Source organism: Rattus norvegicus, chromosome 4 (genome assembly GCF_021556685.1).
Source record: "Rattus norvegicus strain SHRSP/BbbUtx chromosome 4, alternate assembly SHRSP_T2T, whole genome shotgun sequence".
Lineage (NCBI taxonomy): Eukaryota > Metazoa > Chordata > Mammalia > Rodentia > Muridae > Rattus > Rattus norvegicus.
In genome coordinates this window covers 26,573,823-26,593,600 of record NC_141537.1, presented here as the reverse complement: position 1 = coordinate 26,593,600, position 19,778 = coordinate 26,573,823, and the positions used below count along the sequence as shown (strand labels likewise).

The 19,778-nt window shown below is 41.6% G+C and overlaps 1 protein-coding gene across 20 annotated transcripts in view; it reads right to left on the bottom strand.

The window, feature by feature from the left end:
* Nucleotides 1-19,778, bottom strand: part of Adam22 (ADAM metallopeptidase domain 22) — a 250,410-nt gene that overhangs the window by 202,874 nt on the left and 27,758 nt on the right. For all 20 annotated transcript variants that reach the window (XM_087659105.1, XM_087659107.1, XM_087659106.1 and 17 more), the window contains 1 exon segment: nucleotides 19,044-19,120. In XM_087659105.1, coding sequence (XP_087515231.1) covers nucleotides 19,044-19,120 — 77 coding nt within the window.

Below are 19,778 nucleotides of genomic sequence, written 5' to 3'. Positions count from 1 at the left end.
GGCTCAAATGCCCCAGTGTAAGGGAATGTCAGGGTGGGGAGGTGGCAGGGTGGGGAGGTGGCAGGGAGTGGGTGGGTGGGTGGGGGAGCAGGGGGAGGTGGGTGAGATGGGGGTTTGCGGAGGGGATACAGGGAAAGGGAATAACATTTAAAATGTAAATAAAGAAAATGTCCAATAAAAAAAAGAGAAAAAAAAGCAATTAAATAGCTGTGTACTTTCTCTTGCCAAGAGATAAGTACAATCAGATTTTGAAGAGATTTTTTTGTTTAATTTTTGTTTGTGCATATTGTGGGTTCATGCATGTGTACGCATGTATATGAGGGTTTGTGTGTGTGTGTGAGTGTGTGTGTGAGTGTGTGTGTGAGTGTGTGAGTGTGTGTGAGTGTGTGTGTGTATGTGAGTGTGTGTGTGTGTGTGTGTAGACAAGTGAGGATGTGTAGGACAATGTTTAGGGCTTCCTACTGCTCTTCACCTTATTGGTTCTTCAGAAAAATGCACTCTTTTTCTGGCTTGACAAGAATGCATCATTAAATAAAGCTTGAATACACCAACTTTGCTGAAAATTACAAAGAAATTTGAATATAACCAGAGGAAAAATTATGACAATATACTTGGAATTGGATAAATACATATGGAAATTTTCTTTTTTTCATTTAAAAATTTGTCTAAAAACTAAAAGAAAATTCAGAGGAAAAAAATGTAATCCGAACCAAATGTGACAAGGAACTGTCATGTAACCAACCAGTTGAGTCTATTTTGACATTGAGAAAAAATTATTACAGATTTCTTTTTGAAAACCAGTAACCTATGAAGAAGAAATTAATTATAAATAGGCTCTTGAGTTTTTAACAATCAAGTCATAAGAAAATGCAAATCCAGTAATTGTAGGTTGAAGTCATTATGCAGGTGAAGGCAGGCACAGGATAGAACAAGGCCTGTCATTGGATGAGAAGGAAGGATGGGCGGGAGAAAAAGTTTTAGAGAGAAGAGGAGACCAGAGCAAAAGGAGAGAGAGAGAGAGAGACAGCTAAGAGAGAACATGGCATCGGATGTTAAGAATTCTACAGTTTGTTATGCATATTCTTAAGGGATGGATGTGTACATGGCTTTGTATGTCCAGGTGGGCAGTTATATCTTATCAAATGGATCAGAGGTTACTGTGTTGTTCTTTCATGTGGCGATTTGAGTTCAAGAGAGTGTGTGGTGGCAGGACACTGGGTTGCCATGGGATTGGGATGTATATGCCTGGCATGGTGGCAACCTGCCTTGGGAACTAGATGGGTAGAGAGATTGTTGCTGGGCTCAGGGAGTAGCCACCGGTAGTGTGATGTGGGATGGAGATTAGTGGGTAAGACGCTTTGTTGACTGAGATGAAAATATCCCACAGATGCCATGTGGCCCTACGGTGCTGGCACTAGTATGGGATACAAGAAAGCTTTTTTAATTTTACCTCAACAAGTAATGACACTAGAACGGGATTACGACGCTTACTGATTCGGTGTGAACTGATTTCAGCAGACGTAACATGAAACTCACAGCACGGTGCCCAGTGAAGATACCAGTAAAAAGGCATGAATGAACTCATCAATCCCAAGTATCAACATTAGTCACTTTCTCTACAAAAATTACACTGCACACACTCACAGCCCTCCTTATGCTAAAGGTTTTCCCAAGCTTAACCAAAAAAAAAAAAAAAAAAAAAAAAAAAGGCACAAACCAGGAGGAAAGCTGAAAGAAATCTTTCTAAACAACAGTAATGAAAAACAAATTTTAAACAACCATGCTCCCAGAAAGACTATTGCTGCATTCTCTGCATAGATACATTTTAAAGCTATTGCCATGTCACATTGAAAACTCCTTGGAAAAGGTCTTCGCACTTTCTACTGCTGTGATTAAAATCATCAACCAAAGCCAACGTAACAAGTCATGAACGAACTCATCGATTCTAAGTATTCAAGATTAGTCACTTTCTCTCCAAAGGTAGCATGCATAAAGTCACCGTGCTCTGTGATAAGTTTATTTGGTGACCACAAACCTTTTCCGAGGCGGGTAAGGGCAGAAACTCAGAAGTACAAACATGGAGGCAGGAACTGAAGTAAAAGCTCTGAGAAATGCTACTTACTGGCTTGTTCTCCATGGTTCGCTCAGACAGCATTCTCACAGAGCCCAGACCCACCTGCTCAGGGTGTGCACTGCCCATAGGAGAGTGGGCCCTCCTTCATCAGTCACTAAGAAAATGCCCACAGAGCTTCGTACAGACCGATTTGATGGGGGCATTTCATTCTATTTGTGTTTTTTCTTCTCACATACCCTAAGCTTCTGTCAAGATCATGAGAAAAATGAATCAACTCAAAAGCTATTTAACCCAGAGATGTAGATTAAATGGGAATTACAGAGTGTTGGGTAATTTTTAATATCTCATTTATGGGCTTTTTTATGTATCTTGTATATATCAAATTTTAAAAAATATATGCCTTCATTCTCACTTATATTAATATTTTTTCATTTTTTCCTTTAAAATGACTATTAAATATATGTAATTATCATGCTTTATAAAATTTGGGTACAAACAGGAACCTGGCTCTGTATAACTTAGTTAATGTTACAGATTAGGATCCTTCTCTGCCCAACACCTTCACCCACCCACTCCATATCTCTCCATATAAGTACTCACTGGACCAAGCCCTCAGCCTGTCAATCATTACCAATGTGCACCTCCATATTAACAAACTAAAACTCCCTTAAGGTAACAGATAATGAATGATCGTGACGTCATTGAGCTGTGACCTCTAGACGCTGCCTACTGGATAGAATCCATCACCTGATGCAGAAGGCTTCTACCGCCCTTCAATGCTGAGCCATTCTTCTCGCCAGGGCTCAGCATGAGGACTTCAGCTTTGCACTGATCTGTACCCAGTAAATCAAGGAGCTGCCCCTCACTACTTCAGTCTTCTCTAACCTCGATTCCTCATTAGGGGCAGCAACAACCTTCCCACTGTATCAGGTTGTCATATAAGGGGAACCTGCCAGTCACCATCTCCAAGCTTGAATTGTGCCCTCATCTATGGGGTCGTTGAACAGGACTTCAAAACAGTCTTTCCAGCTTTGACTTTTGCCTAAAAGTGATGATTCTTCTCCCTTACCACAGAACTAAGTACAGACCTCCCTGGAGGTGGCTCGAGCACTCCCCTGTCTCTATGGTATATAAATTTAATGGATGAACAATTGGTGCCACCGTTGCTGGGTGGTAATATATATTAGTATTTCCCCATTCAGTGCTTGATTATATGAAAGTCAAGCTGAAGTGACGAAGCTCTAGAAAATGCTAATTTCTGAAGACAGAAGAGGAGATAGAGAGAGGAGGAAGGAGGAAGAGGAAAAGAGGGGTTTTGGAGGGAAACTTTTTCTTTTCAAAATCATGTATTATTAAATATCACAAACTAAGGTTAGATCGTAGCTTCACCACATATCCTAATGGTGACTTCTTGGTATTTACTTAACCACTGTCTACTGTTTATTGCGGTGAACTCTGAATGCCTTTATACAACTCAAGTACCAGAGTAAGTGGGAAGTGCTCTCATCTTTTGCAAGTGAGAACTTGAGGTGGGCTGTGCTGATGCGTGTCCATAATATCAGCACTCAGGAGGAAGAGACAGGAGGACTCGAGTGTGAGGCCAGCCTAGAACACATAGCAAGAACCTGTGTCATAAAACAACAAACAGAACTTTGTAGATCTCCCTTATTTCACGATTTAATGCTCTTTACAGGTTTCAAAGCCATTATCTGACTCTAGTCACAACTTGGGACTGGTTCCCCTGTGTCTGATGGATGCTAACAGATGCCTGGTTCCCCTGTGTTTGTGAGATGCTAACAGATGCCACCAATCAAATATAACAATAATTCATAACCAGGAAACTTCAAGACATCTTGGATTAAACAAGTTTCTCAATCTCAGGAGTTCTCAGAGCATCTAAGCTAATGGACTAGCAGACACAAAATGTCACAATAAAATCATCCGGTCTCTGGTAGAGGAAGGGGCCTCGCAGTGAGGCCTCTCAGTGAAGGTAATACAAAAACTTCCAGAAACGACATCCTAGACTGTAAGAAGATCCTCAGAGACTTTCTAGTCTTAAGATAGATCTTCCTTTTGTAGGAGTAGACATCCGATGACTGGTCCAGCTTGAGACCCATGCCATGCGAGGGAGCCAAGCCCTGACACTACCTGGAGGGCCAGAAACCAGAAGATGGATACCCCCAGAGACCTAGGATAGAAACAAACATGGCTGGTAAAAAGAAGGAGGAGGAGGAGGAGGAGGAGGAGGAGGAGGAGGAGGAGGAGGAGGAGGAGGAAGAGGAAGAGGAGGAGGAGAAAAACAAAGAAAGAAAGAAAGGAAGAAAGAAAGAAAGGAAGAAAGGAAAAAGAAAGGAAGAAGGAGAGGAGAGGAGGGGAGAGGACAGGAGGGGAGAGGGGAGGGGAGGGGAGGGAAGGGGAGGGGAGGACAGGGGGAGGGGAGGGGAGGAAGAGAAGTCAATGAAATGATTCCTAAACTCACAGACTGGTGTCTAGGCCAGTTGTCATCAGAGAGGTTTCACCCAGAAACTGATGGAAACAGATGCAGAGACCCACAGACAAGCATTAAGGAATTCTGTGGAAGATGGGAAGGAAGGATTGTAGGAGACAGAGGAGTCAAGGACACCACAAGAAAACCCACAACATGAATCAACCTGGGCTCATCCGTGCTCACGACAGAACCTCCCACCGGGGAGCCTACATGGGACTGGCCTGGGCCCTCTACATATATGTTACAGCTGTGTAGCTGGATGCTCATGTGAGACTCGTAACAGTGGGGGTAGGGCATCTTTGACTCTGCTCTCTGCCTTTGGGACCCTTTCCCTCAACTGAGTTGCTTTCTCCAGCTTTAATAGGAGAAGGGGTATCTAGTCTTGTATCTTGAAATGCCGGAGCTGGTTGACATCCATGGGAGGCCTGCCCTTCTCTGAAGAAAAACAGAAGAGAAGTAGATGGTGGGAGTGGAAGAGTAGGACGGGGAAGAGAGGGAGGGAGAGGAAACTGCCATTGGGATGTAAAACAAATAAGAAGAAAAAAATTTAAGTATACATCTCCCTCATTTCCCCTAATGAGTATCTTCTGTATCCCCAAGCCTTGTATCTTCCTGTCTCGAGTCCACGCAGTCCCTAGAAACCTAGCCACCGCAGAGCATGTACTAGAGGCTCAGGAAAGGCAATGTCCTGGCCTCACAGGCCCCTCTCCATTCATATCAAGAGATACACAAAATAAAGAGTTTGCCTAAAACTTCACCAATCTTAGAAACTTGTTTTAGGAACATTTAAAATAGCTCAGAGAATGCCCTTCAAGAGTGACAAGTTGTTGGTGTTTAAGTTTCTGGAAATAGTTGTCTTTTTGCTCACAGCACTTTTAAAAGAGCAGCCTCTCTCCAAGGGGAGACTATACTCTGACTTCATTTCTGAATTTGAAAGCCAGATATTCTCAATATCTTATTTAATTCTCACAGGTAACTCTGCCATCTTGGAAAAACTCAAAAAGTGTAGGGTTGTTTCTATTTACTTTTATTCTGCGTGCATGAGTGTTCTGCCTGCGTGTATGAAAATACACCACACGCATGTATTGCCCAGAGGTCAATGGAATTACAGCCCGTTATGAGCCACTGTGTGGGCGCTGAGGACTGAATTTTGCAAGAGCAGAAAGTGCTCCCAGCCCTCAAAAAGCGATTAGTCGTAAATGTCAAGTTTAAAGAAGAAAATCAAACCTTTTTCCATAGAAACTCCTCGGAATGTTTGAGTTGTGGCCAAAGCCGCCAGTCTAACCAACTCCTAGTTATCACCCCACTTCTGTTCCTAAGCACTCATAGAGCCCTAAACTCTTATGATTCACTTTCTCCTTTAGTAAAATAGTATTATCATAAGGTTGAAATGAGGTAATGAATAAAATGTTTCTGCAACACGGGAAGCAACTGTAAACTGTTCCCTTCTTCCTGGGATTAGAGCTGTTTAACTTTCTGCCTATTAAAGTCTTTTTTAAAGATTGTTTATTCTAAATCTCCTAAGACTCCCTGTTCTCCTCAGGGGCAGCCACAACATGCTTTGTGTAGGTGTCTGCCCTTCCAAATAAAACGTTATTAGATTTTTCATGATTTTTCTCTGTTCAACTTTTCATTCTGAGCAGACTTGGTCACAGAAAATCAGAATTATTTTCACAATTTGTGGAGCTACTGGTTTGGCAATAAAGTCCTGACAAAGAACTGCTAATTCTAACTAAAGGCACCAACACTTCACAGATTTGCATTCCCTCGGTTCATCTAGGATGGAGTTTTTCGGATGCTGTTACTTTGTTCAGAGCCCAACCTCCTTCACAGTGAATAAAGTGTTGGGTAAAGATCAAGGAACAAGTGAAAAATGATCTCATAAAATAGTCATCTAGCCAGCCCTGGGGGAACAGGCCTGTAATCCCCCACGAAGGAGGCTAAGAGAAGAGGATCCCAGGCCCAAGGTTTATGCTTGGATTACAGTAAAGTTGGGGCCATCTTGGGATGTAGATCAGAGATAAAGGCATACTCAAGGCCCCAGGTTCAATCCCAAGTCTGTCCATCTGTCTGTCTGTCTGTCTGTCTGTCTGTCTGTCTGTCTGTCTCTCTCTCTCTCTCTCTCTCTCTCTCTCACACACACACACAGAGCATCAACTAAATGAGTGGAGTTTGATGCCCCTCACTGTTACAATCTGTCTAGTCACATAACAGGCTTTTTTTTTTTAAAGATTTATTTTATTTATATAAGTACACTGTAGCTGTCTTCAGACACACCAGAAGAGGACATCAGATCCCATCACAGGTGATTGTGAGCCACCATGGGGTTGCTGGGAATTGAACTCATGACCTCTGGAAGAGCAACCAGCGCCCTTAACCACTGAGCCATCTCTCCAGCCCCCTCTCTTCCTTTTCTAAGTTCAGTTCTACAAATTGAAAGAAGCTCTAGAGATGGATGACTGAGATGGTGAAAACCCAGGAGTAACTACGCTGTACTCAAGATGAAGCATCTCACAGTGTACATCACCACAACAAAACGTTACAAAAGTGCCGGATAATTGGTCCTTAGTGCCTCTGAATTCCAGAATTCTAGACACATGATCAACATCGGGCTGTAAGACCTTCCCTTCCTTCCTGATGCAGTCTGAAAAACAAGCTGCTACGGTTTTTTTCTGCAACATAAATGTATGGCAAAGATCTTCAAAATGGAAAATAAAGTGGTTAAATTGGTTTTGTTTCTTTTTTTTTTTAAAGAAAATGTAATCTTTTCTTCATCTGTTATGCAGGTTGGCCAGCTATTTCTTTACTATCTTTTTAAATCACATGCACATGTCCTTCATAGAGAAAAATAAAATATAAATATCTTGTTCACTAGTCATTCTTTGATGCTGCAATGTATGCCCTGAATGTCCTTTAGGAAGTCATTCCTGCCCAAGTCATTATCTGTGGGTTGGGAAAGGCAGATTCCACACTAAATTCAGGCTGGCCTACAACAGCCACATTGTACTGCCAGGTTATAGTATCTGGCTTAGCGATGAGCCTATGACTCTTTCTGGAGTAGGATGAAGCCAATAAGACTCACTGAGATGGCAAGGCAGATGTATGCACCCCCTCCCCAACCTCCTGGGATGAACTTGAAGGCACACATACACAGTGAGTTAGAAAAAAAGACAGAACACAGCAGAAATGAGAGAGAGCTAGACTGGAAACACAATACTAGGCTGCAAACCAGAACAACCAGAACCACGTGGGACCTGACTCACAAGACTCAGTAAGTCCTCGCTTCCCTTGCATACTTGAGTTTAAGTGCTGCCAGTTGCCAATGCGTGACTACCTGGCAGCACTGATACATACGCTGTCTTTTGATAAGCTCTCTGTCAGTTCAGGCAGAGCATTTGCCATTTTAAAGTCAAGAAGACTGACTTCCAGAGATTATGCAACACTGTGAGCATTACATAACTCCTAACAGAACTGCTGCCCACATCGAGGTCCTTTGAGTCACAGCACAGCACTGTCATGCTTTTGGCTTTTTCATAAGAGACACATCCAATGTGCCCAGCCCTGAATATTTCCACTTGCTAACATTTCAGCCAAGGGGAGACTGCTTAGGGGTGATCCACTGATAAATAAGTATATTAGAGACAGTAGGCCACCACTGCATGCAGGTGGGGAGGAGTGCCCCACACAGCTATCTACAATACTAGAAACTTGGTCTTAAAAACAAAGCCTTTAGCTGACAGAGTATCATGCATCAGTTGAAAACCTCATCCTCCCATTTGAAGTATGGTACACAGACATGTAAAACCAGAAGCTGGATCCTCTCTCTGAGAGACAATAGTATGTAATGTTTCTAGGCAAAAAGAGATTCCTTATTTCTGAATATTACTTTTTTGGATTTCTGCTGCTTTCAATGTTCTTGGCCAATGTCAGCCAATGGCTTCTATTTCTTTCTCTGTATGTGTCTTTATTCTTTTTAACCGAAAGACAGGCAGGTATCCAAGAATTAAATGCCTTTTGATTTCTCTTGAGGATGTCACATGGAATCTAACAGTTCTCCTAATTCTCACAAGATAGAAGGATTTGCAAGACACAACAATACAATCTTAACGCCCGGACCAGGAGGCTAATGGGTGGCAAACAGAAGAAATGGCTGCCATCCTTCCTGCCATAGTGAAAATGGAGCCCAGGTCTCTTCTCTTCTCCCTCGCCACTGCTTTATTCCTCAACATTCCACAAGTAATTAAAACTGTATTTATCGTGAAGAAAGAAGTGTGAACGTCTATAAACCGTAGACGACGAGGACAAATCATGGTCGTCTCATTCAAAGCTTCTGTGTATTAATGAGTTTGTCAACTAAGCTGAGATCCGCTTGGGAGAATCATGAAATTCGCCCCTCAAAAGCCCAGGTTTTAAATTTTCAATCATCCATAATGCATGTGTAGGATATTTTCTTGGCAGGTAAAAAGCAAAATGATAGGTACAGAGTAAAGCCATTAAAACCATTAGTCTTCACATATATTTCAGAACAGTGTAGAATTCTGATAGACATCTACTCCAAATTTCCTCCAGATATGAGAAAAAGCAAGGAGTAATTTTAGCAATGAGTCAAAAGACACTCTTCTTTAGACGTGATTCTGGCTGCACTGACAAGGCTGCAGCTTACAACACTCATTGGTTGAGAACCGGGCTGCACTTGGCTCTCTAATTGACGCGTAGTTTTTAATCTCTCTGTGCTGTTGCTTTCTGTCAACACTTCACAGAGAAAACAGAGATCAAAACAATGAGGGGGCGGTATGGCTCCACTAGAAGGGCATCTGCTTAATCTCAGGGGGAGCAAACAGGATAGAAAGAAACATGAAAGAAACTGAGGAACACTGAACCTTCAGAAACACTTCATGTTTGAAAACATAGATCTTTAATATTTCCAGTATTTAATAACTGTTAAATTGCTAAGCTGTCCCTTTTTTTTTTTATGGAGTTAGGAACCGAAGCCATGTCCTCACACAAGGAAGGCAAGTACTCTACCTCTCAGATGACTGCCCAAAATCAATGGCAGTTTGAGTACTAACATTTCATGGCATATACTCTCTAGTAAATAATTTATCCAATAGTATTCAGTTGAGACCTAAATTATGAGACTACTCTAAGATGATCCTAAAATAACGGAAATCTTTATTGCCATATTACTGACATCTAATGAAATCTAATGATATCTAAATGAATTCTGGTAACTAGTCAAGCATTACAATATCCCATTAAAAGTTCTTAAGTATCTAAAATATTTCAAAAGATACTTGTGAATTGTAATTACATATTTACAAAAAGTGATCAGGGCATTTTTAGGTTGAGACAGGAGAGTGGTTTAAATCCCAGATCCACCAACATCCTTTAACAAATAGAAGCAGACTTCGAAGTCAAAATAAAGTTCCAATACCTTTTTCACATACTGACCAGCTTGAGCAACTCCCTAAGAGTTACAATAGTTACACACACACACACACACACACACACACACACACACACACACACACACACACGTGTTACGCCAGTATGTAAAGCAAATATATAGTATTTCAAAATATCATCTTTCAACTTTCCCTTTCCTATATATAATACTAATGCTGCCCTCTGAACCTTAACAATAATAAATCTTAATGGTCATGACAGCATACACCCACAATCCTAACACTCAAGAGATTCAAGCAGAAGGTTCAAGAGTTTTGATACCAGCCTCAGCTACACAATGAGCTCCCACCAACTTGGGCTACACATCGAGACTATGTGTCAAGTACAAATAAAATAAACAACTTGTTTCCAAAGTCTTTTTCAGTCTTCTAATTTCGAAACTTGCAAACACATTAGCATCCTCTGTCAAGTCCTGATTCCACACATGTGCCATTTCACAGTATTTTAAAATATAAATGCTTTCAAAATATCTTCCGCCAGCAACTTTCTATCACACGCCCACAATCCCTTTGACAATCCTTGCGGCCAGATGTGTTTGGGAGTTGAGAAATTTGTTTAATTTTAGAATGGTAGCAATGTAAACATGCTACTTACACCCCAGCATAACAGAGGACACCCACCTATAATCAATCATTCCGATGCTTCTTCTGGAATGATATTCCCGTGACATAAAGACTAATGCACGCTAAGCTACTGCTGTAGACACAGTCCCATGATATCCCCTGAGATTCACAGTCTCTGGTTATTTATTTAAACACAGTCCTGCACTGCAACACTTTGCACAGAATTTTACAGAAAGGATTCAGAAGTATTTCTGTTACTTAGGAATTTTCAGGGCATTTGTAGAGTTAATAAGCACTAATAAGGTTTCAGAACGTTCCTGAAGGCTTTGTTGAATATCCCTTCTGCAAACAAGCAAAATCTCTAAGAACCGTCTTAAGGCCTGATTCTCTTTTTACTTCTCAAGCTTTCCAAGTTAGCCAGTCCTTACAATGCAGTCACATCTCTGGGCTTCCAAATCTAATGGAGAAATACCCTAAGCGTTAGGTATTCTTTTTCTTTTAAATAAAAAATTATTTTCATACATATATTCTGATCATAGTTTCCCCTCCCTCATCTCCTCCCAGATCCTCCTCTCCTTCCCACTCAGCCATTCCATGTTCCCCCTTTGTCTGTCTGTCTGTCTGCCTCCCTCCCTCTCCCTCCCCCACCTTCTCTCTCTCTCTCTCTCTCTCTCTCTCTCTCTCTCTCTCTCTCTCTCTCTCTCACACACACACACACACACACACACACACACACACACCAATTAAAGACACAAAATGAGAATTTATGCCAAGCAAAAGACAAATAAACTAAAAAGCACTCAAACAAAGCATCATGAGGCGAAACAGTACTACTAACACATTGCCTCCCAGCCCACTGCACATCCCTGAACTTTATACAAGTATTTCCTCTAATTTTAAAAATAAAATGTCCTAGCTAAATCTTACACAACTCAAAATCCATGGGGGGAGAGGGACTGATCAGTTTTTTACAAAGCTTTATCAGAAATGTTTTATCAGGCAAAACCCCTTTTCTCCAAAATCCATGACCATAGATTTTGACACTTTTCACTAGACATTTCCTATTTCCATGGCCAAGAATGACTTGAACATGAGAATAACTTCACTGATATAAAATGAATTGGATTGCAGATCTCTGGTCAAATTTTATAGGTGTGGAGGAAAATACATCAAAATGTTTGCTAGTGGGTTTCAAGACCATTGAGGGAATAGACTCTCTTGGAGAACAGTAAGAACTTAATTCTTTGGAACTGTAATATTTCTTTAAAGCCCCAATAATCATCACTTGATCTCTGCTATAGTTGGCTGCAATGGCGTTCTGAGTGGAGTTGTATGGGGGATCTTAGAGTCATGTGATTGAGTGATACGTGCAAGCCGAGCTTTCCGAAGGCTCAAATGCTTGTGGTATGATTCAATGGCTCAACGTTCCATCAACATAAGGAAATGGTACTGGCTTTTGACTGACTCTTCTATGTAATAAAATGATGGTGATGTACAATTGAAATAACAAGAGGAAGATAAAGCCTCATTTATAAACTAGTCCCTATAAAAATCTAGAAGTGAAATGTCAACCCAGTTGTCCCAGAAAGCAAAATCTCTCTTGCTGAGCCCAAACAGGAAGTACTTATCCATGACTGGGGCCATGTTGAAAGAAACAGAACCCTAGTGGGCTCCTACTATGTTAGTTGGGACAATATAAGGCTTGCAAGGGATAAGCCCTATAGTTAGATATAAATATTATCTAAATTAAAATCCCCAAGTCCATTCCACCTTCAAAGTTTTAAAGGAGAGGGAGAACAAATGTAGTTTGGGAACAGTTATAGAGGTGATTTTTAAAAAAACTTGAACGAGAATTATTGAAATGATTATCATAGTCTTCCTTTCTGAAAATGGCCAAAAGGTCCTGGGAATAGGTTATACATCTGTCATACTACCTTTTGTTGACTGGAAAGATATGCCGATATGTGAGATAACACATATATCCATGGTCTGAGGTAACAGAGTGATCGACAACCTGATAAGAAAAACACTTCGGAGACGCCAAGCAACTGCCCTTATGAAATATCATCACCCGTACTAAGCACACACTCTGTACCTCACTCTACAACCCAACAGTAACTAAAAAGCAAATAGAGTTATTGCAACTTAGATTTTATTTAGAAAAATATTTTATTCACCCAATATATTTTGTTTCATTTTGGAGAGCAGTTTGGTGTGGTTCTGGCTTTGGCAATAAGCTCTCTTTGTTTTTGAGACAAATTCGCCAATGTTGGCATTGAACTCACCAACTCAAGTAACACTTCCTCCCTAGTTTCCAAACAAATGGGAACACAGGTGTGTACCAACGTAGGACACAGTCCATATAACACCTTAGCAGCAATATCATACAGTTAAGTTGTATTGTAGATACTATATCTAAGAAATTCAATTGATTGTATTGTCCATCTGTCCTAAACCTGTTGTCTATCTGTCCTACTACCACTGCTAAATAATTCGCAGGATTAAATCATTTGGCATCTTGTTGATAGACAGCAGAGACTGCTGATGATACAGTGTGCAATATGCCCTCTAATCACTGTAAAAATTGAAAAGAGCACCTATTCAATTCTGCAAGACCATTTAATTGCAATGCAGGTCTCACTGTTGCACCTTTAAAGTACTGACTGAATCTACCAAAAACACTTTCAATTCATTTCATACATGCAGAGCAGAAAAACATATGCAGCAATCATGTCAAACATAAAAACAGTATTTCTGTGATATTTTCCTGGAAAACCATGATCTTGATTTTATTAAATGCTTCTTTATTTTTATTTATAAATTTAAATAAAAGGCTCAGGAACATTCTATAACCTCCAGATTTTCTTATTAGTCAAAGAGAGAAGATAATGTGAAAAATATCAACAAGTAATAGCTGTATCTTCTCTTTATTAGCATGTATATCATCATATGTTATTGGAATAAGAAGAGAGAAATAAGCCATAGTAAAGGAAATCCACTCTACATCACAGAGTTGGGTCACCCCAGGTCTGAGAGCTGCACAAGAGAAGCCCTTCCAAAAGCAAGGACTTCAGAAAATGAGTTCTAATGATCTTGTAACATTCCACATTGCAGTTCTGCTTCTGGCATTTGCTTCTCTGTGGTCTGTCGATAGAGGGGTCATTTTGACAGGTAACCTGTCATAAAACACTCGGAGAGTTGAAAAGAAAACTTCCCACTATTCTGTTTAATTCTTCACTCGTTGAAAAGCAGAGTAATACCCAGGGAAAGACTTGGCCTGGATTGCTCAGACAATATGGTTGGATGTCTTCTTTCTAAGGAATGTTTGACAGTAAAATGCAGTACCCTTTGCCGACTTTGGAAGGTCCAATTTAGCCTCAGGACCAATCATAGCAGAGCAGACCATATGTTTGGTGTTATTAATGTATCTGCCCTCAAGACTGAAATTTCATAGCTATGACCCATGAAGGAAGCCACCTCCTAACCTTCATAACTCTGACACAGCAGGAACTGGCCGTGCTTCTTGCTTTTAGCCATTCTGAATTTTTTTAAATGCCTTCTGCAAAGCTACAACCCCAAAGGGTGAATGAACTCTTGTATAATCTGATTATTGATTATCTGGCTTACTGTTTTGAAGGAATGTTATGCAATGATTCTTTTCTTTTTCTCCAATTTCAATCTAAAAATAAATATAATCAGATCTATTAGGCAACTGATATGTAGCCACACATTTTCTTGTAATAAAAGAAAAAAAATTTTTTTTGTTCCAGGGTCCTTGAATTCCTTCATGAGAGAAGAGCCAAAGCTATTAAAAAGCATATTCAATTTCAACTTTCCTTCTTCCTAAGCCAATAGAGCCTCACCAGTGAGACAAACCGAAATCATAATATTTAAAAAAAAAATCTACTTAAAAACGAGGTGGAAAGAACTGGTTGTTATGCAGTAGAGAAACAGCCACTAACACACTTTATATCCCACTACAAAGACACTAGCACGCGATGTCCGCTGTCATTTGATTCACAATCACTAGAAAATGAAATCGACCCAGACATGTACCAAGAGACGGATGGATCAGAAAAGCACAGCACCTATACACAATAAAATGTTGCTAAGTTGTAAATAAAAATTAAATCATAAGACTTGCATAAGTAAATGGAACTAGAGAAAAAAGTATACTCAGTAAGGTAACTCCTCCAGTCTTGAAAGATAAACACTCTTTTCTCTCATATGCAGATTGTGCCTTCAAATCTTCTCTTGTGTGTGTGTGTGTGTGTGTGTGTTCACATTTATATTTATATTTATTTAATTATATTGGTTATTAATTATATTTAATTCTATTGGTTATTTTATTTATTTACATTTCAAATGTTATCTCCCTTTCCCGGTTTCCCCTCCGCAAACTTCCTATCTCATCGCCCCTCCACTCTGCTTCTATGAGGGTGCTCCCCCACCCAATCTCCCTCCTCCCTCACTGCCCTAGCATTCCTCTGTGCAGGGGGAATCAAGCTTCCACAGGACCAAAGGGCTTCCCTCCCACTGATGCCAGATAAGGCCATCATCTGCTGCATATGCAGCTGGGGCCATGGGTCCCTCCATGTGTACTCTTTGGTTGGTGATTTAGTCCCTGGGAGCTCTGGGGGGTCTGGTTGGTTGATATTATTGTTCTTCCTATGGGGTTGCACAAGTGGAAGCCAGGAAGCTAGGCAGAGGCGTTTGGGCAGGTGCTTGAAAGATGGGAAGCAGGAGACGAGTTTTAGGTAAAATAGGGGAGTTGGATACTCAGGGAAGAATGAGGCGGAGTGGGAATAGGAAACCAGGAGCAAAGGGAGGGCTCACCTGAGGGGTTAAGCCACATAAAGGCCCCCTATCTCACAACCCAGGTAAAGGATAGTAATTGGAGGAACAGAAGAACACAAGTGAAATTTAAAATGGTGTGTGGGTGGGTAATCCTGCGAGTTAATGAATTAAATGGGATGAGGGCAGCAGACAGGAAGAACATGTGGAGTGGGTTACACAGAACTAAGGATGTATAAAAAAGCCCACGGAAGCCTACTCATCAGTAAGCTAGTTCCAAAACATAACTTTAGGGAAAGGAGTTAAAATGGAATACCGTGCATCCAGTAGGCAGTTGGCTCACTCGCAGACTTCATGGATTATTAAGTATAAGTTACAGCGTAAGTCATGGGATGTCTCCTTAAACCTTATTTGGCCAGGGAGATCCCAGAAGTCTGAAGAAAAAGACTATTGTCATGGCCTGTACTATAATTTAATTGTGCTCTTGTCCCCATTATGTATGAGGATTTACTGGATGTTAAGACACTACTGATGAAAATAACACAACACACACGCACACACACACACACACACACACACACGCACGCACACGCACACACACCATGCGCATGCATACACATACATGCACACATGTGTGCAGCATGCACACGTGCACATGCATACACACTATGACAGTCAGACAAAGAAACTAATTAACATATAAACAAGGAATTCCCTCCCCGATGTCGATCTCTCAGAATGCTGTAAGGTGTGCTGCACAGGCTGAGGGAAAAACATGTCATGGTGTTACCCATGCTCTGCACACTGCGGCCCCAACCTGTCGTGCAAGATGCGGCTCACAGTGCAACAAAGGCTCGGCTGGTATGGGTAAGTCATCACGTTCTGACCAGATTTCAGTCCTGCTCCACGAAGTAAAACTTCTTTTCTGGTACAGTCAAAAGCCCATGGCCAGGAGGCAACTGGCTCTGACTAGAACCTTCCACTGTTATTTTCTTAAATGGACATGCTGTTAAAGTGCTTTCTAAATATTTGTGCTTGTATGTTTATACGGGTCCTACAGACCCTGGCTGCTCTTAACTTGGCTCACAGAAACTTCTTTTTCAGTGGTCAATGAAAAGATGCACAGCTGGTCAAAGTACCTAAAATATGGGACTCAATGCTCAAACCAAACATGGTATCTATGTTATCACTCCCCACCCCCTACAGAGAGAGAGAGAGAGAGAGAGAGAGAGAGAGAGAGAGAGAGAGAAACAAACACACACACACACACACACAGAAGACAAGCAGACACAGAGACAGAGAGACAGACAAACACACACACAGAAGACAAGCAGACAGAGAAAGAGAAAGAGAGAAAGACAAATACACAAACAGAAGACAAGCAGACACAGAGAGAGAAAGAGAAGACAAGTAGATACACAGAGAGAGAGAGAAACACACACAGAAGACAAGCAGACAGAGAGAGAGAAAGAGAGCGAGAAAGACAGAAATACACACACAGAAGACAAGCAGACACAGAGAGAGAGAGAAGACAAGTAGATACACACAGAGAGAGAGAAACACACACAGAAGACAAGCAGACACACACAGAGAGAGACAGAGACAGAGACAAACAGACAAACACACAGAGAAGACAAGCAGACACACACACACAGACAGAGACAGAGAGAGAGAGAGAGAGAGAGAGAGAGAGAGAGAGAAACACACACAGAAGACAAGCAGACACAGAGAGAGAGAGAGAGGAGAGACAGAGACACAGAGAGACAAATAGACACAAACAGAGAGACAGACAGACACACAGAGAGACACACAGAGACAGAGAGACAAACAGACTAACACACAGAGAAGACAAGCAGACACAGAGAGAGAGACAGAGACAGAGACAGAGAAACACACAGAAGACAAGCAGACACAGAGAGAAAGAGAGAGAGAGAGAGGAGAGACAGAGACAGAGACACAGAGAGACAAATAGACAAACACACGCAGAGAAGACAAGCAGACACACACACACACAGAGAGAGAGAGAGAGAGAGAGAGAGAGACAGAGAGAGACAGAGAGAGACAGAGACAGACAGACTGAGACTCAAGGGACATCTTGAAAATTAGGTAGAAGAAACTAGAAGCATAGAAGAGCTGGAGCATAGGGAAGAGTGCTGTCAAATGCTGTCTTCTACACTGTGGTGGTTTGACTAAGAAAGGCCCCCAGAGGCTCACATATTAGAATGCTCAGTCACCAGGAAATGGCACTGTGAGAAAGAGTAGAAGAATGATGAGGTGTAGGCTTGTTGGAGGAAGTGTGTCACTGGAGGAGGGCTTAAAGGTTTCAGAAAGCTCACACCATACCCAGCATTTCTCTCCGCCTACTGCCTGCAGACCAGAATGTAGAGCACTCAGCTACTTCTCCAGTACCAAGTGTACCTGTGTGCTGCCATGTTCCTCGCCATGATGGTAATGGGAGAACCTTTAAAGCTGTAAGAGAGCCGCCAGTTCAATGCTTTCTCTTATAAGAGTTACCTTGGCCATGGTGTCTCTTCTCAGCAGGTGACTAAGTTACAGACATGCATGGTATCCGTGACCCACGGCAGCTGGAGTCACCTGCGTACGTCCTGCCTAAGATCACACCAGCCGAAATGCCAGCAGAGGTCCTGTAGGTGACTGCTCGGTAGTTAGTGGCAGTTAATGGTCACCAGGAGTTGGGCAATCATTGTTGAGAGGTGACCACTGGTAGGATGCTTGTGCTCATGTATATGCAAACAGTACTAACTAGACCCAGTTTGTAATTTAAGGGGGGGGGGGGGGAAGACATTAGGAAAAGCATGTGCTGAGGTGATATGAGGAACAGAAAGAGATCAGATGTGGGGAAACTGAGTGGTTAGGGCTAGGATTAGGACCTTATTTCATTGTACATATGTATGAGTTCAAGAATAAAGAAAAATTTAAAAAGGAAATAGCTACCTACCTACCACCTACATTTAGTATAGACACCAAGGCCAAAAAGGAAAACGCCTAGTATTTTCACTCGAATATCTTTTTTAAAATCTGTTTTTCTCTCAGTCTCGTAAGCTTCTTGTTTATGTTCTAATAAATGTGGTCATACGTGTTTCTCCCTCAGAACACGAAGGGTTTTGCACATAGAATTCTTCAGAGAACCTAAGCAAGTTGGGCAAAATGTACACGAATGAAAGGACTCTCTTCCTCTCTTCCCCACCCTCTCCCTCAGAAACAACAAGAGTAAAACCGCTAAGATGGTCCAGCAGTCCAGCAGGTCGCCTCCAAGCCTGCGGATCTGGTTTCAATCGCTGGGACCCACAGGCTGAGAACCAACTTCCCCTAGTTATCCTTTGACCTCCACAGTTACCTGTACACAGAGGAGCCCACGTATAGATGAACATGTACACACACAAGCATACAATGAGAAGGGGACTTTTACTGCCTTAGGTATATTTTCATGATCTATCATCCATCAGAAGCTCAGATCATACGCATTCTTATGATACGGAGGCTGGAAGAACCCCTTGCCTTCTACTGTACGTTTGTGAAAGAGACCCGGCCAAGTTGTCAGATTTCTAGTGCGCACTTATTCTGCGAGCGGCACTGACACCTCCAAGCCACGAGACAGCATAATTCGAGCGAGGCCAGCCCAGCAGCAGGCACTTACTGGTTCAGCAGGACATCGAGAATGAAGGAGGTTCCAAAGGCGTCCACCCGGAAGCTTGCCTTGTCCACGTGAGTAGGCTGCAACATCAGAAAGGTAAAGTGTAGTCATCAGTCAGCTGTGGTGACCAGATGTGAGCATTTCTTGGGATGCTTCTGGAAGGCTCTTAGCATCATAAATGAGACAACAGTTCAACAAGGAAGATAAAGCACAGCCTATTACAGCAAGGCTCCGGGCCCTCTTGGAAGCCAAGCATTTCACCAGTGAGAAGTTAATTACCACACTCAGGGCTCTGCTTTCCTGCTCTCTCTCACACCATGCAACACTGCATAAGCCAACTTTACTGCATTAAACATTAAACTTTACCCTCTAGTCCATGAGCAGGTCTTTTAAAATGAAGCTTTCTACCTCAAAGGGGAAAGTGTGCTTCATTCAAGACTAAAACGGTACAGTAAATATTATCTACTCACAAGGAAGACATTTAAACTAAAATTAAAAAAAAATTCCACAAACCTCTAAAGTATCCTTTTAAAATAGCATACCAGTTCTAAGTATTTAATTTCAAAGAAGCCGCCACCTCTTTCTAAGAGGCAAACTTTAAGACTTTGTACGCACTGAGAACATCATCCCCCCCAAATGTTTCTACAACAAAAATAATCACTGCCTACGAATTCTGATAATCAGCAGAAGCTCTAAAAATACCTATTGATCAGGTTAGTATTTGCACATTGAATAATC